A 26,795-nucleotide genomic window follows, 5' to 3' on the forward strand; every position below is an offset into this window, starting at 1 on the left:
AAACACAGGAGTGCAGTGCCAGCAGCCTGGCAGGGGCAAACACACTGGGAAGGGCTCCACAGAGTGTTTCTGAGGAATGAGCTTTAAAATGAACCTTGGGATGAAAGGAAGGAGTGTTGGAATTGCCTCAGCCTGCCAGGGATGTTGCTGGGTGAAGGAGATGCTGGATGGGGGAGCCGGTCAAAGCCCGGGTGATGAGCAATGACAGCAGCACTTGGCATTAACACTGGTCACTTCATTTGTCCCGTGGGGCCTGATCCTGCTGTCCCCTCTTCCTTCCTTGTGGGACGTTTCTTTGTCTCCCTGATGACAGAGGAATGGTGTGTTTTCCAAATGAAGTCACCAACGTGAGCCGCTCCTGCTGACCCCTCCGTGGCTGTTTTGTGTCCGGAAAGCCGGTGCTTTATCAGATGGGATGGTCACCAGCTGGTGTCCAACCTGTCCTGCTGCCAGCCACATTTGAGTTGGTGACTTGTGGTGTGTCTCTGCTGCAGCTCTGTTCACCTCCTGTACAAAGCTTTTATACCTTTATGACAAAACTTTCCAGCCTTATAGCTCAGGGCAAAATGCTGCTTTTTCCCAAGGGCCAGACCATCACTGGATATCTCCTGAGCCACAGCCTGCCAGTGTCCTGCAGACCTGGACATTCCAGCACAGCTTTGTTAGTCTCCAGAGGGATGTGCTGTGGAAATGGCTGGGCCATTAGTGCAGAATGCTGGAGGGTTGTGGGGGCAAAAATACTGTGGTGTTCTGGGAAGGAACACACCCTGCTTCCTGGCCACTGTTGTCTGCAGGTCTTGTGAATTCCTGGGAATCGGCCTCTTCCAGAGGCAGCCAGATCTCAGCACTGGGATGGTGGTGCAAGAGGGAGGGTCCCTGGGGTGGTGTGGTGGGATTTGCACCCGTGGGCACCAGACAGCAGCAATCCCTGCCTGCAGCTGGGCAGAGAGAGGCAGACAATGCCAGAGCTGTCTCTAGGCTTCCTGCTCTGGCTCCTGAATTGCAGTGCTCTGCAGTTCAACTCACTCTGTGAGCTGCGGAGAGGCAGGAGGATTGCTGGGCTCCTGCCAGAGCCAGAGGCCATAGGAAAAGGCCTTTCTCCCCACACCCTGTTGCTGGACAGTTCATGCTTTGGCTGATCCCCCTCCCTGTTTTTTTCCATTGCAGGCATCCCGACTCTCATCGTCCTGGACTCCAAGGGAGACATGATCACGCGGCAGGGCCGGGTGGAGGTGCTGAACGACATCGAGTGCCGCGAGTTCCCCTGGCACCCCAAGCCCGTGCTGGAGCTGACGGACTCCAACGCCGTGCAGCTGAATGAGGGCCCCTGCCTCGTTCTCTTTGTAGGTATGGATGGAGCATCCCTGCTATGACAGCAGAGCCTGTGCTGGGGAAGGGGGCTGGGCGGCCTGCCAGCTTGGCTGGAGCTGGCCATGGGGCTGGGAACCTGTCTCTGGTGATGACAGAGTCCCTGGGAAGGGATATCACTTCCATTTCCATTTCCCATTGCTTTGTGCTCACAGAAAGGCCAGTGGGGGGAGTGAGCTCCCTGTGGAAGCCCCTTAGGGCAGAGCTGGAGCCTTTCCTGTACCACAGCAGCTCACAGGGAGCTTCCCAGAGCGTGCTGTGCCCACGGGGCTCCTGCAGCTCCCACACACCACCCTGGGATGCAGTGGAGCAGTGATTGGCAGTGCAGAAGAGCTGTCATAACAAAGGTGTGGTGGTGGCTGTGGATAAGGAATGCTGATGAGGTGTTGGGAGGATGAGAATTACACTGTCACAGCTGCTGGTGATGGAGATGGGAAAAGCCTTTCTGGAGCAGGGACTTCAGGCGCATGTGATGTTACAGAAGAGTCAGAGGAAGTGTCTGTGAGAGGGATTATAGATCTGTGCTTGAAACCACAGCTCAGGGCTTGAGTCCCTGGGCTGAACAGGGCTGTGACAATCAGAGCAGCCTTTCATGCTCTGCTGGTCCTTGATTCCCACCATTCCCCTGGCTGCAGGACAGGGCAAGTTTTCCCCCAGAGTTCCTGTCCTTTCACTGCTAATACACATGATGCTTCCCTGCGGTTAGAAACAGGCCTAGAGCTCACCCAAAGCATGGATGGCTCATTCCTCATTGCTTCCCTGCCAGCAATGGACACAATGACTCAGGAAAGGGCATGGCTGGGATGAGCTGTGCTGCAGGCTGAGCCCTGGGGTGCACACAGCATCCCAGGGAGGGAATTGAGGGGTCCTGGGATCTTGAGGGAGTGCAGCTGGTCCCCTGTGTGCAGTTTGGGGGTTGTGCTGAAGAAGCCCCCCTTTCCTTGCTGGCGTTGTGCTGGGCCCAGGGCAGGGCTCGTGTCTCGCTTCCTCATGTACCCTTTGTGAGCAGCACATGCTCCTCTGCAGCGCTGATAACACAGCCCTCGCTCCTTTCCTTCTTCCCTTTCAGATTTCCTTTTGACCCCTGGTTATTTATTCAGTGCAGCCCAGCAGGGGATGTGAGCACAGAGCCAAAAATCCTCTCCTCACGCAGGAAGAACTGGCTGGCCACGCCAGGCTTGATGGGTTGGGGCTGGCCCTGCAGAACTCTGGAAAGAATTATTTTTATCTTGCTCTGAGCAAAGTTTTTCTATCACCTTGCTGCAAATAGTTCATCAGGAGAGCAGCTGGGACTCTTGCTTGGTGTTTTTGGGGGTGGATGGTCTTGATGAAATCCACCAGTGATATGCTAGGGCAGAGATGCAGCTGGTGCTGCAGCAAGGCAGGCACTGGGAATGGGAGCTCCTGGCCAGCTTTGTCCTGCTGGGAGACCCCCCAGCAGACCAGTGCCTGAACTGCACAGGCAGCAGCACCCCAGGAGAAGGCAGGATTAGCAAGTGCTGGTGCAGAATAAATCCTGACTGATCTACCTCCTCCCCCAGAGGGGTTAGGGCTGGGTTAGCCAGAGTGTGCAGGGCTGCCTGGAGCACCGCCAGCAGCCGGTGTTGTAGGAAAATCAATCCCCGCAGACACCTCGCAACTCAGTGTGTTTATCACTGCCATGCACACAGGACAGAGCCTGAAATCCAGCGTGCAGCGTCTCTGGAATCTCCTACTTTGCTTGGAGAAGCCTGAGAGGAGGACAGGGATGTGTGAAGCAAGGGCAGAGAGTTTTCCTGGCATGAGCATGGCTTTTCCCAGCTGTGGGTTGGACCTGTTGTGGTGGTTACATCAGGGACCATGATGGGAGACAAGGGGCTCTCTTCTGCCTTCTTCCTTTAATGCCTAGAAGTTGTCCCCAAATTGGAATCTTTTAATCTCCATGGCTCCCAAGGACGCAGACTCTCCTCTTTCCAGCCACTATTTGAACTTCAGTACTGGCTGGCATTTGATTATGCTGCCATCTCTTTCTGCTCGACCTCTGTCAAATCAAAGCTGCCTTCACAGCCCTGAGACTGGAGCAGCAAAGCTGTGGCTCAGCCATCCCAAGGCAGAGGGATGGTGGGTGGCAGCAGGCTCAGATCAGCACCTTTCTTTAGTCTTCAAAACATGCTCAAATCACAAAGCAGCTGGTTTTTGTCCCTGTTTGTCCCTGCACATCACCAACAGCACCAGGGAGCAATCAATGGAGTATTTGGGGAGCAGGAGTTGCTTTTCTGTTCAGTGTTTCCCTGTAGTGCATTTCAGCTGCTCCCTGGCTGCTCCAGAGCTGTGTGACTTTGAAGCCTGTGCGGCACATCCGGGCTCCGGCTTCCTGCGCCGTGGTGCCGAGGGACAGAGCTGCCAGCACCTGGCCCGTTTGCATCCTTTGATCCTAATCTCCTTTTTTTTTGCCTTGCCTCTTTTTGTTTTGTCTCCACAACCCCCTGCCCTGCAGATTCAGAGGATGATGGGGAGTCAGAGGCAGCGAAACAACTGATTCAGCCCATAGCTGAAAAAATCATAGCCAAGTACAAAGCCAAAGAGGAGGAAGCACCGTTGCTCTTCTTCGTGGCGGGTGAGGTAAGTGAGAGGGGAGCACAGGGCTGTGTCCTGCTGGGTATGGGGACTGAGTGGAGTTGAGTACCGTTGTTGTTCAGGGGGTAAACTGAGGCACCAAGCTACTGCAGCTGTCAGACAGCACGGAGCAAAACCAGGCTTGAGGCCTGGCTCAGTCTGTGCTGTCCTTGCTGGATATTACTCCTAGCAAAGGGTTTGCTCAGAGGTGGAAAAGCCTGAAGGTGGGAGAGAGACAGGCAGAGCCCTGCTGGGGCTGCTGCCTGCTCAACCCTGAGGCTGTGTGTGCAGGCAGGAAAGTGGCTGGACAGGAGAAGATGATCAGGGTTTGAGTTTCAGCCTGGCCCAGCCAGTGAAATTTCAGCTGTTTCCCTGAGCTGACCATGTTTTTCTTGGCTGGGATGGTATTTGAGGCATGTGCAGGCTGCAGTACTCGGAGTCAAAGACCTGGAGAGAATGGGAAACGGGAAAACCGGAGGACTTTTGGCCTCCCTTTCCCCCACAGAGACACTTTGCCCTGCTGCAGGCTGGCAAACGAAGTCAAAAAAGCTCCCAGCACCCCCAGGCCTGCCGTTCCCTCCCACATCACTGCTCAGGGCCTGGGCAGGTGGGAGCCGCTGCGCCTGCTCCGTCCCTGCACGCCCACGTCACAGCCGCAGTGTTCCATGCGCGGAGCCCTCCGGAGCCGCCCTGCGACAAAAGGGTCCCCACTGCCACACCCAGGCCCCCCCAGCCAGACAGGCCCACACTGCCACCTCCCACAGCCCCGCTGGCCCCCTCCGTGCAGCCGCTCCCACTCCCAGCACCGGAACGGGTCTCTGAGCATCCCAGCTCAGCCCCGCACCCTTGAATAAGTCCCTTGTTGGAAAGGGCTATTTTGGGAGGGTCTGGGACCTTCCCCCCTCCCCCAGAGCCTGCGAAGCATTTTCCTCCCGCTCGCCGGCTGTAGCTGAAACATTGCTGCTATTCATGCAGCTCCCGACGGCCCTGCGGCGGCCGGCCCGAAGAATGGGGAGCGTCCAGCACATCCCATTCATCCGTCACCTCAATAGCCGGGAGCGCTGGCCCCGGGGCTCCGCTGGCCCCCACGCACAAAGCAGCCTGGCCATGGCCGGAGCAGGCACCTCCCATCGCTCTCCCTGCACCGTCTGGACCGATTTTGCATTGATTAAAAATATTCCTTGGTGCCTTTGTAAATAAAGGACGAGGCGTCCCGACACCTGGGTGGGGGCGGCCGAGGCGATGAGCCCAGCCTTGCTCGCCCTTCCAGCCACGTGGTCCAGCTGCGCCAGAAACCCCTGCAAAGGAAGGGGAGGCGCGACCGCAGCTCCCCAGCGTTGCTGCCACACGCTGCAGAGCCCCGGCTGCCAACCAGGTGGATGGATTCCATTCCTGCCCCTTGGAAGGGGCGCGAAGGAACGCCCCACTCCGGGTGCGGCGCGCTGTGGGCTTGGTGATGAATTGCACCAGTGCTGGCTTTTTGCATCCCACAGCCTTGGGAGGGATAAATCATTGCCTTTGCCCAGAGCTGAGGCGTGCCTGGGTGAGGGGAGGGCAGCCCTCTCCCCCTGCAAGCAGCCTGCTGCTCCTGTGTGTGCCCAGACACTGGGACCTGCTGGTGGGGTCTCATTGTTGGCTCAAAGCACGAGTCTTCCATCCCATTCCTGTTCTTTGCTTTGTTCTGGGCGAGCGCTTAGGTCCCTTTGGTATCCACCCTTGGTGAGCAGCAAGGCCGTGGCTATGCTGGCAGAGGGCTGGCAGTCCCCACATTCAGCACTTGTCCCCAGTTCCTTGAGGATGTCCCAGAGGTTCCGGGGTGGCCGGGTTCTCCAACAGGTTGTTCTGGAAGCAGTGCCTCTCAGTTGGAGTGCATGAGCCTGGGATAAACCAACCCTGTTTGGTTCTGACACAAACCATCAGCAGAGCAGGCACGGAGATGGATGTTGCCTGCTAATGCTCACGGTACTGCAGTGCTGGTGCAAGGCCCAGCCCCTTGGGATACACTGGGGGCTGGACTGTGGCAGCAGTGAACTGCTCCTGGTCTCCTGGCTCTGCTGATGACTCCTCTGTCCTCCTTTTGGCCTCCAGGATGACATGACCGACTCCCTGCGGGATTACACCAACCTGCCCGAGGCTGCACCCCTGCTCACCATCCTGGACATGTCGGCTCGGGCCAAGTACGTGATGGATGTGGAGGAGATCACGCCCGAAATCGTGGAAGCCTTTGTCAGCGACTTTCTAGCAGACAAGCTAAAACCCGAGCCCATCTAAGGGGCCCCTCCGCCAACAGACGTTATTTAAAACTAGGTCTCTCTTCCGCCGCTTGTGGATTCTCCAGCGTGTCCTCACGCCCGACCCAGTATCCAACCTTCTTGTGGTGCCTTGTTTTACGCAGTGAATCCTTCTCCTAAGCAAACTCCTTGAGATGCACTTTCAGCAGGGAGTTGTTGGCGTTTGGAGACTTCGCTTGTGCTTCATGGTGATATATTCTCTAATAACCAGGCCAGAACTGTTACCATATTGTTATTTTATACATGGCACTAGCTAGCAGGCAAATCTTTCTGCATGGTGTTCTTCCCAACGTATGCATCATGCAGTGGGTGGGGTTCTTGGGGCTCTTTTCTTTCTTCTCCCACTTCTTTCCTTTCTCACCACCCCTGCTGACTAAATGAGTTCCAGGAAGCAATAAGGAAATGGTCCCCGTCGCCCCTGGCCAGTCCTTTCTCTCCCACACAAGTGCCCTGACAAGGCCAAGACAAAGTCTTAACTGCTGACAACCTCTGAAAGACCACGGCACAGCCAAGCTCTTCCTCCTGGGGGTGAGACCTTCCCTTGTGGGTTTCCCACCCCCCACTCCAAGCACCTACAGCCTTAGGCAGCGCAGGCTGTGCGTGTCAGGATCCATCCCCCTGCCAAGGGTAGGTATTCCCTCTGTCCCTCCCACTCTGAGCCAGGAGGAGGATCACCACCGGGCTGCCCTCACCTCTTGTCTCTTGTGCTCTCCCTGTCCCCTCTCGCCCCTCTCTCTCTGGTATGAATTGTCCTCTCCCTTCTGTGTTAGTTGATTGAGCTGTTTTTTCGTAGGTGTGTCCCAAACTCAACGTTAATGGTGCTGTTCTTTAAAAAAAATAACCAAAAAAAAAAACCAACCCCAAACCTTAAGAAAAAAACCCCTCCCTTAATCCAAGCAGCACAGCCGAGCCCTTGAAAAGTGACATTGTAAAAACTGTACATGGTGATTGGAACTTTGTAATAAAACTGTTACAATGACCTTGTCCCAGGAGGTGCCGATTGCTGCGTCCTGCTGGCAGGGAGAGGGAGCCTGTGTGGGGGGAGAGGAGCCCCCAGCCTGACCCCATGGATAGGTGGTTCCTGGGATTGTGTGTTCCCCCCCCTTAGGCTCACACAGCCCCTGGCTGTGCCTGCTCTGCTGAGGTGGCTCAGAGCTCCCCAGGAGGGAGGGAGCCCTTTGGCAGCCACTGGGGCGTTCCCAGCCTGATGTCCCAGCCTGAATAGCCCGTGTTGTGCAAGCCACTGCTTTTCTCTTTCAGCTCATTAGTCAGCTATGGCAGGATTATGGCCTCCTCTTTTATCCTGCTGCAGCTTCCCACCCTGCCAGGAGCTGGGAACGGCCGCCAGCTCAGCCTGTATAAACCCAGCCTGTGTTTTGCACGTTTCAGGGGTTCCTGTGTTCAGCAGGGATGAACTGACTGGGGACAGTTCCAGGAGCAGCCCAGCACCCCCCAGCAGCGGTGTGGTCAGGATTGCTGGAGCAGGGACACTCCACATCACAGCCAACCCCAACCAGCCTGGCCCACGGTGGGGCTGTAGTGATTGTTGGAGCACAGGGTTTGGGTAAACACAGGCAGGACCCGTTCAGGTGACAGCAATCTGGCCTTGCTGACCCAAAACCACAGCCAGACTGGGAAGGCCACACGCTGTGCTGGGCCAGCACAGATGAGGGATCTGAGGTCTCCACAGATCTGCTGGATGAAAGGGCTGGAGCAGGAGGGAACCAGCTGAGGTGAGGCCAGGGCTGCTACCCGGCCTTTCCCTTCTCACTGTGATAACCCTTCCCTTCTCTCTAGCATCACCGTGTGGCCACCACATCCATCAGGAGTCACACACTCATCCCAGCGTTCTCCAGCCTTAAATATTCATTTACTACAAACCAAACAGCCCGAGCTGCTCTTTTATTAACTCTCATGGGAACCAAAGGCAAGAGGTGCTCCTTCATCCCCCAAACCACAGCAGTTCAGCCTGGCACAGGAAACTTGTGCCTGTCATCCTCCTGCTTGTGCCTCCACAGCAGCTGCCTCTTGCCCTCAAACAGCATGATGCCAGCAGCAATGGCAGAGTTCAAGCTGTCCACACCTGGCACCACGGGAATGACCAGTCTCTTCCCCCCCGTGCTGGCTGCAAGCCGAAGTGCGGCCGGACTCAGGCCGTGGGTCTCCCCTCCGATCACCACGGCCACTGGAGCTCGTGCCCAGTCCTCGTAGTAATGCTGTGCAGCCAGCTCTGGGATTCCTGCTGCTCCCTCCTCATCCTCATGCTCAGGAGGTTGGAGCATGAGGTCCTGAGGGCTGGATTTCACAGGAGCTTTTGGGCTGGTGGGAGCTGAGCCAGCCCTGTCAGCCCCTCTTGGCATGGACGTGGTGCCGGCCGGAGCGCTGGGGTTGTTGTCGGCCACACAGACCTGGATGCCGGCTGGGAGGTTGGTGGGAACAGATTCCCAGTCCAGGTTGGTGATGATGGGCACACGGAAATGAGCCCCCATGCCTGCACGGAGCACTTTTGGCTCCCATGGATCCACACAGCCTGGGAAGGAATGGGGAGAAACAGTGACAGCGCAGGGATTCCCACCGAGGGGGGATTCAGCAGCCATGCCGAACCATGCCAGCCACTCCTTACAAACTCTGGGGAACATCTTCAAGCACCTCATTCCCTGCCTTACCCCCAGACTACTCAAACTTCCCTCTTACCTTTGGTGAGCAGCACTTTCTCACAGCCTGCTCCTGCTGCAGATCTCAGAATAGTCCCCAGGTTTCCTGGATCTCGGATGTTGTCGCAGATGAGGAGCAGTGGCAGGGAGCTGGCGAGCTGAGCTGCAGGGTAGGACATCTTGGCAGGGTCAGGCTTGGAAAAGATGCCTGAGGAAATGAAGAGTGACAGATTTATGACTGACCCACCCCAAGGAGAGGCCTGGTCTGAGAGAGTTGGCCCAAATCTCTCTAAAGACGTGCTGGAGAAAGTGTTAGGAAAAGCACCACCTAAAGGTAAGTTTGAACAGAGTTTGTCACTTGGCAAGGAAAACTTATTTTCCAGCAGTGCTATGTCTAAGGAAAGAGTATTAAGAGTCATTATCCTAAATATGAAAAGTTTCCCTTCGGGCAGTGTTGCAACTGTTTCAGAGACAACTTACCTAGAAGCCCCTGAGGAGTTACGAGGTCAGACCAGGTCTTAATGTCTTCAAATTTCACCTTAACCAAGCTGGCTCGTTTTATCTCTGCCTCAGGCAGCAGCTTCAGGTGCCCCACAGTGCTGAAGAAGAGTGTCTGTGGCACAGCTCCTGCCTCCAGTGCATCCTTGATCAGCCTGTGCCCCTCCAGCAGAACCTTCCCGTTATTATCCCGAAACTTCTTCGACTTGGCGATAGTCACCACTTTTCTGTGGAGAAATTATTCAGATAATTGTGATGCTGTGATGCTCACACCACCTTCAGTCTGACCTTCAGCAGCCCCTGAGAGCTCCTCTGGGTAGTGACAAAGATGATCTGAAGGATCGAGCACCTGTCTTAGGAGAAAAGGCTGGGCAACTTGGCTCTGGGGTGACCTTAGAGCACCTTTCAGTACCTGAAAGAGAGCTGGTGAAGGACTTAAGGGCTTGGAGTGCCAATACAATGAGGAATGGCTTTAAACTGCCAGAGGGCAGGATTAGATGGGATATTGGGAAGGAATTCTTTCCTGTGAGGATGGTGAGGCATAGGGTAGCTGTAGCTGCCCCTGGATCCCTGGAAGTGTCCAAGGCCAGGCTGGATGATGCTTGGAGCAGCCAAGTCTGGCAGAAGGTTTCCGTGCCCATGGTAAGGGGTGGAACGGGATGAGCTTTAAGCTCCCTTCCAACACAACCATCCCCCGGTTCTATGAACCCCTCCCGGTACCTTCAGCCTGCAAAGCGTGTCAGCCTCCCCCCTTCCTCCCACGGGCGGAACTCCCCTCCCGTTCAGGAGGGTTCTGAGGGGCAGCACGGCCGGGCCCCGCTCCCCGCGCTCACCCCAGCCTGCGGTCCCCGGGCGCCGCCTTCTCGTACCACAGTCCCGGCGCGGCCGCGCTGCGCTCCACGGCGGCCGGCGGCTGCGGGCGCTCCGCGGGGCTCCGCGGGCTCTCCCGGGGGCTCTGCGGGCTCTCCCGGGGGCTCTGCGGCTGCAGCACCCGCACCGGGCTCCGCCGCAGGGCCCGCACCCCGCGCCGCCCGGCCGGGTCCCCCCGCGGCCTCAGCAGCGCCCGCCCCGCGCGGCCCAGCGCCGCCATCGCCCCGTGACGTCACCGCTGCGCCGCGTGACGTCACGGTGCCGCCGCCATGGCCGCCCGCAGGGCGCTGCATTTCGTCTTCAAAGTGGGCGATCGGGCCCGCACGGCGCGGTTTTACCGGGAGCTGCTGGGCATGAGGGTGAGCGGCGGGGACCGCGGGGCGGCGGCTGCGGCCGCTCCGGGACTGCTGAGAGCCGGCGGTTCTGCGGCCTCCGTGCCCACCCCGGAGCGCGGCCCAGGGGATGGGGATGGGTTGGGATAGGGATAGGGGTGGGGATGGGGTGGGGAATAGGGATAGGGGTTGGGATAGGGATAGGGGTGGGGTTAGGGGTGGTGTTGGGATATGGACGAGGATGGGATGGGATAGGGGTGGTGTTGGGATAGGGATGGCGATGGGGATAGGGGTGATGGTAGGATGGGGATTGAGGATGTGTTGGGATAGGGATGGGGATGGGGTTGGGATGAGGATGTGTTGGGATAGGGGTGGTGTTGGGATAGGGATGGCGATGGGGATAGGGGTGATGGTAGGATGGGGATGAGGATGTGTTGGGATAGGGGTGGTGTTGGGATGAGGATGGGGATGAGGATGGGTTGGGATAGGGGTGGTGTTGGGATGAGGATGAGGATGAGTTGGGATAGGGTTGGTGTTGGGATAGGGATGGGGCTGGAGCCCACAGCCTGCCCACGCTGATCCCATTCCCACCCGTTTCACCCGGCCTGGGGAAGGCTTTCCGGGTGGGAATGAGGTGATCCTGCGGTCCCTGCCAACCCCAAGCATTGTGTGCTTCCCCAGGTGCTGCGGCACGAGGAGTTCGAGGAGGGCTGCAAGGCCAGCTGCAATGGGTGAGTGCCCTGCCTGCCCACCCAGCACCAGCTGCAAAGGAAGGGCTGGGTTGTCTTTGATTAAATTGCTTCCCTTGGAAGCTGCAGCCCGCTGTTCTGTTATATTGAACATAAATACCACACCTATAGATTAATACTTAACTGTGTTGCATTATTTCTTACCAGGAACTACATCCAGCTCCACTGATTGTTTATATAGGCATGGCACCATCAAGGTTCTTGAGCTAAAAATCCCTCCTGGTTGCCTCTAAGGCTTTTGTAAGGAAAAAAGGGTGAAAGAAGAAATAGGAATGCATTTCTTTCTGAAATGGAAGGAATCTTACAGTTTGGTGCCCTTTCCTACTTAGCAATAAGGAAGTGATTATGTAATTGCAGCTAATGAGCAGCCTGTGCTCTTAAAGCAGGAGCTGTTAATGAGGTAGAATTGCTTTTATCATATGGCCACAAACAACAGCCTGGGGTCAAAGCTGCCATGATTTCACTCTAGGAATGCAATTCCTTCTTGAAACACAAATGCTTGCAGTTCTTTGTGGTTACTTTTAATATTAATGACATTAAAATATGGCTAATATGGATATTCCAGCCCTTATGATGGAAAATGGAGCAAGACCATGGTGGGCTATGGACCAGAGGACAATCACTTTGTGGCAGAGCTGACTTACAATTATGGCATTGGAGAGTATCGCCTGGGCAACGACTTCCTGGTGAGCTCCACTCCAAGCAGCCAAACTTTCTCATCATAATCTGATTTACTTCAATACTTAGAAGCTGGTTTGTCACATGGGTTATACCAGCTGCTTTTTTTGTGCTGTTTTGTCTCTTAAGCACTTCAGTGTTGCTTTTGTGGTTGTCTCTGAGTTGGAAGAGCAGAAGCCAGAGCAGATTAGTGCTCATATGTGGTCCAGGAAACATTTCTGGAGCTCTGCCTCTGCTCTGTGTGCAGGACAGCTGGTATTTGCTGCCAGACCCAACATGGAATGCTGAACTTGCATGGGAGGACTTGATGCAGGAAAACACTCTTATATTTATTATTAATTTTTGTTTTTGGTGTGATTTAGTGGCTGGCAGCAGGTGGAGAGCTCCTGTTTCCTTTCTCTGAATCCACCCCATGGATTTTGTTGTGTCCTCTCCAGGGCATCACTCTGGTGTCCAGCCAGGCTGTGAGCAATGCCAGGAAGATGGGCTGGCCCCTCAAAGAAATCACCTCTGGTGTCTTTGAAGCTGAAGCCCCAGGAGGATACAAGTTCTACCTGGAAGACAAGGAACAGCTCAAGCAAGGTGAAATCTTTACCCTTTCTGGTGTTCAGCAGAGATTTACCAGTGGGGTATCAGAGTGTGTTTACTTTGATGGCATTTTATAAAACAGAACACTTTATCATTTCTCTGTTACTTCTCAGGAATGCAAAATCGTGTGTTTAAACCTATGATAGGTTTGTAGCTAATTTGAAATTATTGCAATCCTCAAGATCCCGTGTGGAAGGTTACCCTGGGTGTCTCAGACCTGCAGAAGTCTGTGAGCTACTGGTCTGGTTTGCTTGGGATGAAAATATATGAGAAGGATGAGGAGAAACAAAGGGCTTTGCTGGGCTACGCTGATAACCAGGTCAGTCCTTGGAAAGCTCACCATGAAAACCTCTGGTTTCCTGAGAACAGAATCTTAAAAGGAAAAAAATGTTCTTAATTAAAGGAACTTAGTTGTGAGTGTTTTAATTGAAGCTGTATACGCTCAGCTATGTTTTTAAAAAAGTCAAAGCTGTGGTTTGCTCTGATGATTCTGGCTTGCTGGGAAACACATGGATGGGGGATTTTGGAATCACTCACATCCTGGAGAAAAAGCTGCAGCCTGGAGAACAGTATCCCTGCAAGCCAGGCTGGGTTTTTCCCTGTTCCAGTGCAAGCTGGAGCTGAAGGCTGTTGGAGGAGCAGTGGATCATGGCACAGCGTTTGGACGCATCGCCTTCTCCTGTGCCAAGGAAGAGGTAACAGCCCCACTTCCCTCACCCCTTTCCTTACCCCACAGCTGGGGAAGGCAATTTTTAATGTTAACAAAACAATCCTGAGTAGATAGTTTATCTTTCTGGCAGCAGGATGATTTTAGTTTGTTTTCTGTTCTCAGCTGCCAAACATTGAAGCCCTGATGAAAAAAGAGAATCAGAAAATTTTGACGCCCCTGGTCAGCTTGGACACGCCTGGGAAAGCCACGGTGCAAGTGGTTATTCTGGCTGATCCTGTGAGTAAAACTGGAAACAGTGATGAAGTTTGGGTTAAATTTCTCCTTGCCATTGGTTATAACTGAGCTGCTTCCTTTTAGGATGGCCATGAAATCTGTTTTGTGGGAGATGAAGCGTTCAGAGAGCTGTCCCAGGTGGACCCTAATGGTGACAAGCTGTTGGATGATGTAAGTGCCTGCACATTAATTTTCTTCCTGATTAGAGATACCTGTAAAATCCAATTTCCTTTCCATGTTGAGTTTTTTCCTAGAAGCAAATGACCCAAGCTTGGGAAGGAAAATAAATCAGTTTTTAAAGCTCACTTAGTGCCCTGGGTGTTTTCCAGCTCGCTCCTGGGGCATGGTCACGTTATTTGCTGTGGCAAAGATCATTGGTTTTCAGAGTCAGCTCTCCTTACTAGTGACTAGAAAAATAATTTATCCCTCCAGAGAGATTTCCTCCTGTTCTGACCACGTCCACACTTGTCTCTGTACAGGCCATGGCTGCAGACAACAGTGACAAGTGGTTTGCTGAGCACAACATGAAGAAGGTTTCAGCTTAGCTGGAGGAACGGATTGGGCTGCTCCTCTGTGCCTTGGAGTTCTCCCAAGAAAATTCCAATCCTGGTTAAAGTGCTGCCTTCCCAATCAGAGGGTGCTGGAGTGTCCCTTGGTGATTTTTTTGAGTTGGTTTTAGCTGATGTCTCTGGCCTGCTGCTCTCTCCCTTCCAGTAAATAACATCTCCTCCCAAAAAATGGGGCTGTGCAGCAAAGAAGCAGCTGAGCCCTTGGCTTCAAAAACAGGAATCATCAGTCAAGAAAACCTCACATTTCTGTCTTGTTGTTACACTTGAAAGAAAGGTTATTTTCTGGTTAATTAATTTTCTGATTAGTTTGCTTTAGCTATCCTTTATTTGCAGGCTAGAGAGAAGATTTTCAGGCAGCTGTGGCTACTCCCCCTCTCCAGTGGGGTGTGGGGAGTTGGAGCAGGGGGTTCATCCCTTTATTGGGAACAAAGAAATGATCTTGGCAAAGCATGTGAGTGAATACTCCAGTCCTTGTTTTCATTCCAAGGTGTTTCCCCAACTCTCAAGGTGCAATGTTCACTGGAGAAGCCCCTGGTGTGTTTCTCACTAGGATCCCGGTGTTGATGGGGTGGTTTCCACCCCTTCTCAGGGAGATTTCCACTCCAGGAGGGAGCTGAGGCTGTGCTTTGGGGTTTGTAGCTGCACTGTCTGCTGAGGTGCCAGGGTGCAGCTTGAAATCAGTTTTGCATTTAGCTTTTGGTGAGGAACTTTGGGGATAACAGTTGAAGGGTTTATCCTGTTGAAATGAAGTCACTCTGCTTTTGCTGGTGGAATAAAAGCTGGGAATACAGGGGGACATTCCTGGCATTGTTTCTGTCAGGTATGCTGTCTGACTTGCCGTTTTCTTGATGAAAACCTTAAATAAAACACTTTAAATCACATTTTCCTCACAGAACTGAAATGAGTTTTATGGAGATCGGGCAGTGTTGGCACTTCTGAGCTGAAACAGGAAAATTTCCTCGCTGGGCTTTGGTTCGAGCTTTTAAAATTCAGCTTTAATGACGGGTTTGAATCCTGTTCGTCAAATTTAACATGCTGATATCGGAGCACGGCAATTAATTAATTGATTGAGTAATTAATTCAGCCGACCTCCGCGCCGCCAGGGGGCGCTGCGGGCAGGGCTGGCTACGTGACGTTCGCGTCGCCTGCGTGACGTCAGAGCGCGTGTCTGGCGTGACGTCAGAGCGCGGCGCCGCCATGGAGCCGGCGGAGCTGGGCCCGGGCTGTCCCGCGGGGCCGTGGGCCGTGGGCGAGGAGACGGCGATCCTGCACGGCGGATTCCTGCTGGCCGCCCGCCTGCTGCAGCCGCGGCCGCTGCGGGAGCTGCGCAAAGCCGACTGGCCCCGGGCCGGGGTGCCCATCACGGACGCGCTGCGCGAGATCGCCGAGCGCTGCCCCTCGCCGCTCGGTCTCTGGAAGAAGGAGGCCGTGGCCATCGTGTGGGCGAAAATCCTGCTGCCGGCGCCGCCCGCCGCGGCGCTGGAGTGGGGCTGGAAGGATGACGGGTTCTTCTCGGTGGGTGCGATGATCCCCGATGTCAACCACACCGCGCTCTTCGAGCTGGTGAAGGCTCTGGGCGCGCCCCGGCTCTTCGTGCAGCTGCTGCTGGCGCTGCCTGCGCCCGTGTGCCGGGCACAGCTGGAGAGCTTGCTGGAGTACATCTCCAGCGAGACATCCCCGGCGGACGTCAGGTTCTTCTTGGACGTGTGGTGGGAGGTGATGAAGCACAGGGAGGGACGGGAGGATGCGACGGTGGCTGCGTTCGGCGCTCTCATCCATCAGCACGGCGGGGAGGCCTCCCCCGAGGATGGACTGCAGCCCCCAAAGAGGTTCAAGGGTGACCCTGGCACCCCCCCAGCTGCCAGCGGGGTCCCGGTGCTGCTGCTGAAGGGGCTGAAGCAGATCCAGGGCAGTGTCGTGCAGCCCCGCCTGAGGTGCTACGCCCTGGCCAACCTGGCTGAGCTGCTGTGCCTGTCGGCTGGGCTGGGGGCAGGGCACGGCCCCCTGCCCGTCACTGAGCACCTGGCCAAGCTCAGTGCCATGGTCAGCCTCTGGAGCAGCGACACTGACAGCCAGTACCACCCCTGCGGGCTGGCAGAGAAGGTCAGGGAGGCAGAGAGAGGCGTGAGCCTCCTGTCCGTGACCAAACCCTCTCGTGAGGAACTCTTGGGTGGCTTGGACTTGCTCTGCAGCTTGTTGCAGGCCTGGGGAGAGGAGCTGCAGGACGCTCTGAGGGGATCTGAGGAGCTCTGCTTCGAGAGCTACCGGCTCCTGGACACTCTGAGCACCCTTGGGAAGAGCCTGGATTTCCTCCTGGAGACCGGAGACCTGGGGGAGGGCGAGACACGGCTGGTGTTAGAGCTGACACAGCTCACCAGGGACATTTTCAGGGACACCAGTGCTGTCCTGAAGGATTTGGACACGAGCCTTGTGTCTTCAGTTGCCATGGCAATCATTGCACAGAGGCTGGACCGACACGTGGACGTGTGCTCTGTTTTTGCATCGGAAAAGACCTGGGCTTTTTCAAAGGCCTGGGTCGAGTGCCTGGTGGAAAACAAAGCTCTGTTCCAGAGCCCTGAGCTAGTTTTGAAACTGCTGGAGACGCTGGTGAACTTTGCCACGTCCCACCATGATAAGGAGAGCCAAGAGCTGCAGATGCAGGTGACCAAAGCCATCGTGGAGTGTTATACTGAGCTTTTGTTAAGTGACAAAAACAAAGTGATCTCAGGTGTCCTGGTGTCCTGGGGTGGCCCAGGCCTGTCCCAGAACATCCAGGTTGTCAGGGAGGGGTTCCAGGAGGACCTGAATGTGACTTTAAACCAGATCACAAAGAGTGTGTCTGATGAAGGCCTGACCAGGGCTGTGGCTTCCGTGGCCAGGCTGACACTGCTGTCCCCTGAGGCCACGATAAAGCAGGTTTGTCATCTTGCTGTGGTCAACCTCGGAGCACACCACTTCCTCGCCCAAATCCTCTGCTCCTTCCCAGCACTGAGCTTCCTGGAGAGCCACAGGGATCCAGGCAGGCCATGCAGCCTGGTGCTGAGGTGTCTGGAGGAGGCAGTGTGGGGGAAGCTTTCCACGGTGAGGGAAGAGGAGCAATTCCTTCAGTTCCTGGCCTTTCTCATGCAGCCAGGCTCAGCCACCCCACTTGTGTCACCTGTAGAAGTGACCAAAGCCTTTGTCCTTCCCTATTTGAAGTCAGACTCTCCTCAGATTGAGCTGAGCCTGCAGATCCTCAGTAAGGTTTTGGGAATACCATCCTGTTCAGAGGAGCACTGGATCAAATCCTGCCACCCGTTCCCACTTCTCCTCAGCCTCTGCAGACTTCTGGATGGTTACACCAAGTACTGGCATCAGCCTGGGGAGCAGCTCTTCCCTTCCCTGGAGACCAAAGACCTGATTCTGAACATCCTGTGCCAGCTGTGCGAGCTGGTGGGGCCAGAGACCGTCCCCTCCTCGGAGCTGTGGGTGCAGTCGCTGGCCTGGCTCCACAGGAAGGTGGCATCACTGGACTGGACCGTGGGGCTCCGTCTGAAGAAGCTTTATGGGGACCACTTCAAGAACGAGGTCCCAGCGACGCTGTTTGAGATCTGCAGGCTCCCTGAGGATGAGTGGACGTCGCAGTCGTGGCCAGCCTACGGGCCGGGCAGCGGGCTGCTGGCATGGATGGAGTGCTGCTGCGTGTCCCCAGCGCTCAGGGACACCATGCTGGCCCTGCTCAGCGTCAACGTGGACGACCCCGAAGAGGTGAACCTCTTCAGTAAAGGCTTCCTGGTGGCCCTCATCCAGGTGCTGCCTTGGTGCAGCCACGGCGAGTGGAAGAGGCTGGCGCCTGTGGTGGAGCAGCTGCTGCAGAGGCAGGTGCTGCACGTGCCCTACACGCTGGAGTACGTGCAGCACATGCCCCTGCTCAACCTCCGTCCCTTTGCCTGCCACCTCCAGCTCTCTGTGCTCTTCCTTCGGGCCTTCCAGCTGCTCTGCAGCTGCAGCTGTTCCACCTGGCTGCCACCAGAGGCCTGGCTGCACGTGGTGCAGCTCTACTGCGCCAGCCTGACCGACCTGCTGGCCTCCATCAGGGCCACGGCGGGAGCCGCGCCGCAGCCCTGCACGCAGGAGCTGTCCTTCGTCTGCATCCAGCTGTTCTGCCACCTGCTGCACGTGGCTGCCATGCTGCCAGCCGGGGGCTGCGGGGAGCCGCTGCTGGTGCTGGCCCTGGAGGTGCTGTCGCAGTACGAGGTGTCCAGCAAGGCCGACGCCTCCCCCTGCGCCGCGCTGCACAGAGCCAACGAGGGACACTTCCTGCACTCCATCACCGACAACTTGGGCCACGAGGAGTTGCGCAGCACCCTCCTGCAGAAGCTCAGCAAGCTGGGAACGTGCTCAGAGCACTGATCTGGATGTTGTAATATCTGTAATAAAACCTTATTTTTCACTTTTGAATCTACTGCCTCCCTGCTGTTTCCATCCACTGAGCAATGGAAGTAGCCATATAAAGATGGGTGGGAGGAGCTGCTTTGGTTTTCCGCTGGAATAACTGGGCACAGCTGTTCCTGTGCAAGCTGCCAGTTCTGTGGCTGCAGCCTTGCCTGCTGCTGGCTCTCTGCATTTACACAGCAGCCTCCAGCATCGAGGAAATCGCTTCCCTCTGGCTGCTTTGCCACCAGCCCTCTCCTAGTCCCAGGAGAATTGCTGGTTTTGCCACGTGCTGCCAGAGGCTGGAAAGCAAATTGGAGGCTGGGAAGCGAGTTGGGTGAGTTCAGGACAGGCAGGAACTTTTGGAAATCCGTGTGTGCTGCTCCTGCCCGGAGGTGGGGGTGCAGCAGTAAGCCCACATGTAACACCCCCACCCAGCAATGAACGGCACGTGGAAGAGCCAGCCAGTGGTGTGACTCAGAGAGGAAATCTTTATTGGTCTCCTGACAGTAAATAGGGCAGTGTTAGTGCAAACTGAGGTGCCTCATTGGCTGGGTTTTTTTTTTTCCTTACATAAGGCACATTTTTCGCAATGAAAACAGTGAGATACAACATCTGTAATGAGTTGCAAGCTGTTTGTAACATCAGCTGGTCTCTGTGGTCATCCGTGGTTACTGTGACTGTGGTGACTCTGCAACAGCAACCACAGGTCAGAAGAAGCCCTTTTTGTTGTTTTACACTCTATCCAGAACAGCAGCTGTGGTTGGGATGAGATCCAACACCCAAAAGATCCAGGTTTCCCAGAGCTTGGCTGCTGGTTTCAGACAGAACGAAAGGCACGGAGTGGTCACAGGTCTCTGGGCATGGAGCTGTGCCAGGGCTGTGCCAGGGCTGTGCCAGGGCTGTTCCTGCCCCGGAGCAGGCACAGGAAGCTGCAGGAGGAGGTGGCTGCCCTGGCTGGTGCTGGCTGCAGGGAATGAACGCAGCCATGGTCTGATGCACACACCCTGGGGTGCAGGGTGGGCTGGGGAGCCTGTACCCATTCTGCTGTGACTGAAAGTGGAAATGGGCTGAACCAGTGAAGGACCAGCTCAGCATCCTGCTCTGGGATTGCTGGATCCTTCTGTGCAGCCCCAGTTCTGTCCCTGGCAGCCCCATGGCGGGTGGGATGGGGCTGGAGGGATCCACTGTACAGGTGTTCCCAGGCTGTGGTGGTGCCAGCTGGAGGGCAGAGCAGAGCAAGGTCTACCAGATGGTTTTAAATTCCTCCTGAGGGGATGCAGGGCAGATAAAAGCAGCTGTGCTTAGGGAAGGGAAAATTGTAGCCTCTGCATAGTGCCCTGTGTGGCGGTGAGACAAGGACTCGGCAGGTTCCTGTCCTCCTCCTGCCCTGAGACAGCAGAACCGTTCCCCTGTGGTGGCATGAGCCCTCCAGCCCTGCTGGGAACACGGGAGTCCCCCAGGGCTGTCAGACACTGCAGTGGAAAGCACCGGAGGGGTAAGCGGAGCTTGGGCCCAGCAGCTGCAGCGGGAGGTGCACGGGGGAGGCCGAGCAGGCTGTAGTGTAGAGCTGAAGTCACTAAAGGTCAGGAACGGCTCTCAGAGCTGTGCTGCAGCTCCAGGCCTGGCTGGGGCTGCAGCAGCTCCGGCACAAGCTCCCCATCCCCGGGGCTGCAGCAAACCCCTCTCGTGGAACCCTCGCTTCGGCGGTGCTGCAGAGCTGAATGCACGGGGAATGCCGTCCTTCCAGGCCGGCTGCCACCCCGGCGGGAGGACACGGGGCACCGGAGCGGTGTGCAGGAAACCTTCCTCGCCCAGCCTGATGCTGCCGGCACGGCGCTGGAGACCGGAGGCTGCTTCCAGCTCCAGCAGAACCGCTGCTCCCGGGGAAGGGCCGGGGGCTGCCTGTGTGCCAGCTCCGTTATCAGCTCCGTTATCAATCAGCTCCGTTATCAATCAGCTCCGTTATCAATCAGCTCCGTTCTCAGCTCCGTTCTCAGCTCCGTTATCAGCTCCGTTATCAATCAGCTCCGTTATCAGCTCCGTTATCAATCAGCTCCGTTATCAATCAGCTCCGTTATCAATCAGCTCTGTTATCAATCAGCTCCGTTCTCAGCTCCGTTCTCAGCTCCGTTCTCAGCTCCGTTATCAGCTCCGTTATCAATCAGCTCCGTTATCAGCTCCGTTATCAATCAGCTCCGTTATCAATCAGCTCTGTTATCAATCAGCTCTGTTATCAATCAGCTCCGTTCTCAGCTCCGTTCTCAGCTCCGTTCTCAGCTCCGCTATCAGCTCCGTTATCAATCAGCTCCGTTATCAGCCCCGTTATCAGCCCCGTTATCAGCCCCGTTCTCAGCCCCGTTATCAGCCCCGTTATCAGCCCCGTTATCAGCTCCGGTGGGCCGGGGAGCCGCCGTAGAGCCGGGCAGCCTTGCGGCAGATGAGGCGGAACCAGTAGAGCTGGGGGGCGATGAGGGACGCGTTGGCGATGTTGCAGTGCAGGGGGATGCGGAACGGCACCAGGTAAAGCGGCATCCCCACCTGGCGGGCGTAGGCCGCGTACATGAAGGGGAAGAGGAGGATGCGGCACACGAAGAAGGTCACCAGGATGAGGATCCCGTTCACCTTGTGCAGGAGCGTGTCCTGCATTTTGAGCTGGGGGAAGAAGGAGGGGAGCGTGGGGTGAGAAGCGCCCCCAGCGCTCTGGGGCACCGGCGGTGCTGGGAGCAATGAGATGAGGAGGAACCCATCCAGGAGGGCTGGAGGAAGGGGAGGAGGAAGGTGGGGTGGGAAGGGAGGGGATGGAGGAGGGCAGGGGTGGGAATGAACGTGGTGCAGGGGAGGAACAGGCAGGAGAGGGCAGCACCAGCCCACAGCACAGCCCCCAGTTCTGGGTGTGCTGGTTACTGGGGGAAAGGGATGGGACACTGGGAGGAAGGCAGCAGTGCAGGGGAGATTTGGGCTACAGCTGTGGGGCTGCCCCTCTCTGAGACACCCCAAGCTCAGCCACTGCCTGGGGAGGAGCTGATGGAGCCTGGGGCAGGGAGAGGAGGTGAACTGCTGTGGCTTCCCTGCCCCATCCCTCCTCACCTACCTGCATGAGGATTTTGCCCAGCGATACAAAAGGTGTGCTCAGCTCTGCTATGAAGATGCAGCCCACGAAGAAGTCCCCCAGCTCTCCCCTGAAGTGCTGTAAAGAAAGCCAGCACTGAACCTGGGGCCCTGCAAAGAGGTGGCCAGGAGCCAACACCCAGCGTGTCCAGGGGGTCCTGGGCTCCTGCAGCAGCCCTTACCTGGGTGATGGGGGTGAGCACGATGAGGATGAAGAGGTGGTGGGTCACCATCAGCCGCTCCTGCAGGAGGAAGCTCCACACGCTGGCCAGAGAGTGCTTCTTCTGCAGGATCCCCTTCTCCTGGCTCTTGTGCCAGTGGCACAGGTACATGACATAGATGTCATAGGTCATGTAGGGAACCAGGACCCATATGTACTCCACGGCCAGCCAGTGCCTGGGGAGGAGCAGCACACACAGAGGCATCACAACGGCTCCAAGCACTTTGTGATGCTCTGGGAGGTGGAAGAGCCTTTAGGACTGAAATGGCAGCACTTCAATGGATTTTGAAGCTGGAAGGGGGTGAATTTTGAGTCTGTTTGGCTCAGCCAGGTACAGGCTGATTCAGAGAAAAGGTGCCTGGTACGTGTGGAGGACGGATCTCAGTGCTGACCCTGCTCCTGCTGGGCTGTGCCAGGCACTGAGCTCAGCCTGGCCAAGCACAAACACGGCGCTAACGAAGGATCCTGATTAGCCCCACAGCCTGGAGTTTGCTGCATGGACCAGGGGCACAGCATTTTTTGGGATTCAGCACCAAGCTGACTCCTTTGCACAGGTGATCTCCTCTCCTAAGCCCTGGGACCCCCAGAGCTGGTGCTTGGTGGTGGAAACCCCTAATCCTGTGTCTCTCCTGCCTGTCACTGCATCAGCTGTCTGCCTAATCCAGAGAATGTTTGGGAAGCACGTGGAGAACTCAGAGTTAACCAGGGATGGCTGGCCTGGAGTTTGGAGAGTGAAGCACAAAATATCCAGCAGAGGCAATAAACCCCCATGAGGCATTTGTCTGTTGGGAAATAATTGCAGGCAGCTGCCTGTTCCCAAAGCATGTTGGAATCCTGGTTGCACAATCTGGGCAGCAGCAAGCCCTGCTCTGCAGGGACACTGGCCTCCTTAAAAAACCCTGCCTGAAATCACACTGATAAATTAAAAATAAATAAATAAAATTAAATTTTTTAAAAAAAAAGACAAAAAAAAAGACAAAGCCCCCCTATGCTGTTGCTTGGAGAAATGTAGTTTGGGGCTCAAATCTCTTTTTGCTCTCCTGCCATCCCAAGAAAAGATTTGTTGCAGGAGTTCCTGCTCCAGATGGAAAGATGTAAGTGGTGTGAAGCAGGGGTGGCAAGTGATTGTGTTTGCAGAAGTTGCCCAGGGCTTTGGAGGGCAATTACAGCACCGGCCATATAACGATTGTCTGCCTCTGTAAATAAATTGGTAAATTTTACTGCAAACTTTGTGATGCTTCCTGGCTCGCTGTCTTGCTGTCATTCTCCAAGGCCTTCCCTGCTGAGCACTGGGCTCAATTTCCTCCAGATTCAAAGAAAATCTAGGTCTCTGCCCACAAAGTGTTTGCACAGAGCCCTTGGCCTTGAGTACACCCGGGCAAGCAGACAGCTCTGGGGGAAGGAGGGCTGCTGGCAGCACCTTCTGTCTGTGTGGCTTTGGGATTCATCATCTGCCTTATCTATACAGCAGAAATTTTATTTCAGAGCAAAAAGGTAACTCATAGACTGCTTGGGTTAAGCAGGCCTGAGGAGTCTGGATTTATCTAAAACAAGGCGAGATAATTCATATCTGTGTATTAAAGACAGGTCTGCTATGACCAAGTTGGAAGCCCTTCCTAAAAATCACCCTAAAATCAGTGTGTGATGGTTGAATTCCAGTTCAGCATAATTATATTCTTCCCCTCTGCAATCTTCTCTGCTAGTCTGGATAATAGCTCTGTTTTTAAGTCTTCTGACCCAGATTACGCTATCATTCCTCCTGAGAATCACTTCTGGGCAGTTTATCCCAGAGCTCTGAGGGCAAGGCAGCAGGATTTTCCTCCAGAGGAATCCAACTTTACCATTCCATTCCAACTTTACCATTTCTGGACTCTTCCAGAATCCTTTTTGATGCACCTCTAAAATCAGTTCTCACCAGGTTTGCTTGACTCTGTAGCAATTTCAGCTTCCAGCAAGGAGACTCCCTAGCCCTTCAGAGCTGATGATGTTCTGTATTTTTCTCTATATACAGCCCATGTTTTCCATCCTTTGGAGGAGACTGTGCTGGCAGAGCCCTCCCAGGCTGTTCAGGGGGTGTACATCCAGCTCATTGCCCAACCCTTCCAGCTGAAGTGGGGGAAAGAGGAACACAAAACTGGTTTTCCTCTCCCCTTTGTACGTGCAAACCTTTGGCAGCAAGCCCTCCATCCCCGAGCTGGCCGAGCACATCCCTGGCAGCGGGTGGGCACTGCCTTACCTGTCATGCACCACGTTCTTGCAGCTGAGGACAACTATGATCCCTGACACTGTTGCCATGGTGGCTTGCACTGTTGACACCAGCCTGAAAGGAAGAGAGAGGAAAGGGGTCACCCCAAACGTGACCCCACAAGGACCGAGGCGCAGGGAGAGCCGGGGGTTCACAGCCGCCTTCTCCGTGCACACCCCGGTGCCTCGGCACGGCGAGGCTGTGCCAGGCGCTGCCTCCCGGGGGATTCTTGCCAAGTCCCGTCCCTTCCACCCCCGTGGAACGGGACAGGATTTGGTTCTCACCCCCGGTGGTAACGCTGCCGGTTCCCCGCGGGCAGAGGGAGAGCTGCACCGGAGCATCCCCAACCCGACAAACGGTACCACGGTGCGGGTCCGGCCGGGCTGAGACACTCGTGCTCGGGGGGATGCTCTCACTCGGGGGGATCTCTCACTCGGGGGGGATGCTCTCACTCGGGGGGGGATGCTCTCACTCGGGGGGGGAAGCTCTCACTCGGGGGCATGCTCTCACTCGGGGGCATGCTCTCACTCGGGGGGATCTCTCACTCGGGGGGATGCTCTCACTCGGGGGGATGCTCTCACTCGGGGGGGGAAGCTCTCACTCGGGGGCATGCTCTCACTCGAGTGGGATGCTCTCACTCGGGGGGGATGCTCTCACTCGGGGGGATCTCTCACTCGGGGGGATGCTCTCACTCCGGGGGATGCTCTCACTCGGGGGATGCTCTCACTCGGGGGGATGCTCTCACTCGGGGGGATGCTCTCACTCCGGGGGATGCTCTCACTCCGGGGGATGCTCTCACTCGGGGGGATCTCTCACTCGGGGGATGCTCTCACTCGGGGGCATGCTCTCACTCGAGTGGGATGCTCTCGCACGGGGGGATGCTCTCACTCGAGTGGGATGCTCTCACTCGGGGGGATGCTCTCACTCCGGGGGATGCTCTCACTCGGGGGGATGCTCTCACTCGGGGGGATCTCTCACTCGGGGGGATGCTCTCACTCGGGGGGATGCTCTCACTCGGGGGGGATGCTCTCACTCCGGGGGGATGCTCTCACTCGGGGGGGGAAGCTCTCACTCGGGGGGGGATGCTCTCACTCGGGGGGGATGCTCTCACTCCGGGGGATGCTCTCACTCCGGGGGATGCTCTCACTCGGGGGGGGATGCTCTCACTCGGGGGGATGCTCTCACTCGGGGGGATGCTCTCACTCGGGGGGGGATGCTCTCACTCGGGGGGATGCTCTCACTCGGGGGGATGCTCTCACTCGGGGGGGATGCTCTCACTCGGGGGGATGCTCTCGCACGGGGGGATGCTCTCACTCGGGGGGATGCTCTCGCACGGGGGGATGCTCTCACTCGGGGGGGATGCCCATGCTCGAAGTGCTGCTCCTGCCGCCGGTCCTTTCTCCCCTCGTGGGGTCTGTGCTCGGGACGGCCAAGGACCATCCCCCGGAGCGTCGCGGCACCCCCGAGCCCAGGCTCACGGCCGGCGGGACCCGGCGCTCTTGGCCCGCCCGGATCGCTCCCGGTCCCGCTCCCGGTCCCGCTCCCGGTCCCGCTCCCGGTCCCCATCCCGGTCCCGGCAGGTCCCGCCGCCGTGCGCGTCACCTCCCGCCGCTCCCGCCCGTACCTGCCGCTGAGGAGGATGCGGTCCTTGAGGCTCCATCCCGGGGCGGCCCAGCGCAGCAACCGGATGCAGAGGATGAAGAGCCCCGGGAAGAAGGCGGAGGCGAGGGCCAGCGTCCGCCACATGGGGACGAGCGCGCTGTCTCCCGCCGCCGCTTGTCAACAGCCGGCCGGGCGGCGGGAGAGCCCGGCTGGGCTCAGCTTAGCTCGGCCGGGCTCAGCTGGGCTGTGCTGGGCTCGGTTCGGCTCGGCTCGGTCCGGACCAGCCCCGCCGCTCCCGCCGCTGCCCGGACGCGCCCCGCTCCGCCGGGCGGAGGCTCCGCCCCCGTCCGGTTAAACCCCGCCCACACGGCGAGACTCCGCCCACCGAACCACGCCCCCTCGGTCAGGCCCCGCCCCTCGGTCGGGCCCCGCCCCGCGCGCTGCCGGCGGAAGCGGCGCCGCCATGGAGGAGGACGAGCCGGAGCTGGAGGCCGGGCTGGAGGCGGCGCTGGAGCTGGCGCCCGCCGTGCAGGCCGCCATCGAGCAGGTGCGCCGGGCGGGTCCCCCCGCTCAGGGGACAGGTGCGAGCGCGACCCGGGGCCGCTCGGTGAGGGCCCGCGGCCGCCTCCGAGCCCCTCCCCACCGGCTCCGGGCCTTCCGCTGCCGGGCCCAGGGAGCCCCGGGCCGGCCGTGGCCGGCGAGGGGCAGAGCCCCGTCAGCCCCGGGTGGGCTCGGACCGGCCGGGCCCGCGCTGGGGGCCGAGCGTGGCCCGTCGTGTCCCGGTCAGTGTGAGCCGGGCGGTGCTGAGGCGGCTCTGTCGCTAATTGCAGACGTGTTAGGTGGTGTGGAAACACCCCAGTGCAGCGCCTGTGGCTCGGCTGGAGTAATCGAAATGGCTGGGTTCGGCTGTGGTGAACACATGTGGGGTTTTTTCATCCAGACGGTGCTGGGCACTGCCCAGGCTCCCCAGGGAATGGGCACAGCCCCGAGGCTGCCGCAGCTCCAGGACAGCGCTGCCAGGGATGCCAGGCTGGGATTGTTGGAGGGTCTGTGCAGGGCCAGGAGCTGG

General features: G+C 57.0%; 6 protein-coding genes across 10 annotated transcripts in view; 4 read left to right on the forward strand and 2 right to left on the reverse strand.

Moving 5' to 3' along the window:
* The window catches only part of NXN (nucleoredoxin), a 46,732-nt gene extending 39,499 nt beyond the window's left edge, over positions 1-7,233 (forward strand). Inside the window, exons 6-8 of the mRNA XM_086859718.1 lie at positions 1,168-1,347; positions 3,845-3,969; positions 6,052-7,233. Of these exons, the coding sequence (XP_086715844.1) occupies positions 1,168-1,347; positions 3,845-3,969; positions 6,052-6,234 (488 nt within the window). The 3' untranslated portion in view covers positions 6,235-7,233. The remainder of the gene's footprint in view (positions 1-1,167; positions 1,348-3,844; positions 3,970-6,051) is intronic.
* Positions 7,234-8,123: 890 nt separating this feature from the next.
* On the reverse strand, positions 8,124-10,511 carry MRM3 (mitochondrial rRNA methyltransferase 3). Its single transcript, XM_023939541.2, has 4 exons — positions 10,240-10,511; positions 9,389-9,633; positions 8,949-9,116; positions 8,124-8,784 (listed from the first exon to the last, which is right to left on the reverse strand). The coding sequence occupies exons 1-4, from the start codon at positions 10,494-10,496 to the stop codon at positions 8,219-8,221; spliced, it is 1,236 nt and encodes a 411-aa protein (XP_023795309.2). The 5' UTR covers positions 10,497-10,511; the 3' UTR covers positions 8,124-8,218.
* GLOD4 (glyoxalase domain containing 4) lies at positions 10,472-15,016 on the forward strand. The gene is made up of 9 exons (XM_086859719.1): positions 10,472-10,635; positions 11,290-11,339; positions 11,923-12,043; positions 12,473-12,617; positions 12,806-12,942; positions 13,232-13,318; positions 13,456-13,569; positions 13,651-13,737; positions 14,046-15,016. The coding sequence occupies exons 1-9, from the start codon at positions 10,546-10,548 to the stop codon at positions 14,109-14,111; spliced, it is 897 nt and encodes a 298-aa protein (XP_086715845.1). The 5' UTR covers positions 10,472-10,545; the 3' UTR covers positions 14,112-15,016.
* Positions 15,017-15,290: 274 nt separating this feature from the next.
* Positions 15,291-18,575, forward strand: GEMIN4 (gem nuclear organelle associated protein 4). The gene has a single exon (XM_023939543.2). The coding sequence runs from the start codon at positions 15,333-15,335 to the stop codon at positions 18,525-18,527; it is 3,195 nt and encodes a 1,064-aa protein (XP_023795311.2). The 5' UTR covers positions 15,291-15,332; the 3' UTR covers positions 18,528-18,575.
* A 441-nt stretch (positions 18,576-19,016) lies between these two features.
* TLCD3A (TLC domain containing 3A) lies at positions 19,017-26,105 on the reverse strand. Of its 2 annotated transcripts, XR_015278551.1 has the most exons (6): positions 25,749-26,105; positions 24,116-24,199; positions 21,842-22,055; positions 21,643-21,738; positions 20,794-21,203; positions 19,017-20,688 (listed from the first exon to the last, which is right to left on the reverse strand). XR_015278551.1 is itself a non-coding variant. In XM_086859720.1 (5 exons), the coding sequence occupies exons 1-5, from the start codon at positions 25,868-25,870 to the stop codon at positions 20,937-20,939; spliced, it is 783 nt and encodes a 260-aa protein (XP_086715846.1). In that variant the 5' UTR covers positions 25,871-26,075; the 3' UTR covers positions 19,017-20,936. The 2 variants fall into 2 exon arrangements, 1 of the variants encoding a protein (XP_086715846.1); XM_086859720.1 differs by having other exon boundaries at positions 19,017-21,203; positions 25,749-26,075.
* Positions 25,859-26,795, forward strand: part of VPS53 (VPS53 subunit of GARP complex) — a 62,140-nt gene continuing 61,203 nt past the window's right edge. For 3 of the 4 annotated variants that reach the window (XM_086859715.1, XM_086859716.1, XM_086859717.1), the window contains exon 1: positions 26,097-26,273. In XM_086859715.1, the coding sequence (XP_086715841.1) occupies positions 26,190-26,273 (84 nt within the window). In that variant the 5' untranslated portion in view covers positions 26,097-26,189. Of the gene's footprint in view, positions 26,274-26,795 lie in introns of all 4 variants that reach the window. The other variant, XM_086859713.1, reaches the window with a different exon arrangement.

This window comes from Cyanistes caeruleus, chromosome 21, assembly GCF_971803275.1.
Source record: "Cyanistes caeruleus chromosome 21, bCyaCae1.hap1.1, whole genome shotgun sequence".
Classification (NCBI taxonomy): Eukaryota; Metazoa; Chordata; class Aves; order Passeriformes; family Paridae; genus Cyanistes; species Cyanistes caeruleus.

Coding starts and splice junctions, on each gene's coding strand:
- GEMIN4 (XM_023939543.2), top strand. CDS start 15,333: ATGGAGCCGGCGGAGCTGGGCCCGGGCTGTCCCGCGGGGCCGTGGGCC.
- MRM3 (XM_023939541.2), bottom strand. CDS start 10,496: ATGGCGGCGCTGGGCCGCGCGGGGCGGGCGCTGCTGAGGCCGCGGGGG. Junction 9,117..9,388: donor AACTCCTCAGGGGCTTCTAG/GTAAGTTGTCTC, acceptor TCATTTCCTCAG/GCATCTTTTCCAAGCCTGAC. Junction 8,785..8,948: donor GAAAGTGCTGCTCACCAAAG/GTAAGAGGGAAG, acceptor ATTCCTTCCCAG/GCTGTGTGGATCCATGGGAG.
- TLCD3A (XM_086859720.1), bottom strand. CDS start 25,870: ATGTGGCGGACGCTGGCCCTCGCCTCCGCCTTCTTCCCGGGGCTCTTC. Junction 24,200..25,748: donor CGCATCCTCCTCAGCGGCAG/GTACGGGCGGGA, acceptor TCTTCCTTTCAG/GCTGGTGTCAACAGTGCAAG. Junction 21,739..21,841: donor TGCTCACCCCCATCACCCAG/GTAAGGGCTGCT, acceptor CTTTCTTTACAG/CACTTCAGGGGAGAGCTGGG.
- GLOD4 (XM_086859719.1), top strand. CDS start 10,546: ATGGCCGCCCGCAGGGCGCTGCATTTCGTCTTCAAAGTGGGCGATCGG. Junction 11,340..11,922: donor TGCAAGGCCAGCTGCAATGG/GTGAGTGCCCTG, acceptor TGGATATTCCAG/CCCTTATGATGGAAAATGGA. Junction 12,618..12,805: donor CAAGGAACAGCTCAAGCAAG/GTGAAATCTTTA, acceptor GCAATCCTCAAG/ATCCCGTGTGGAAGGTTACC.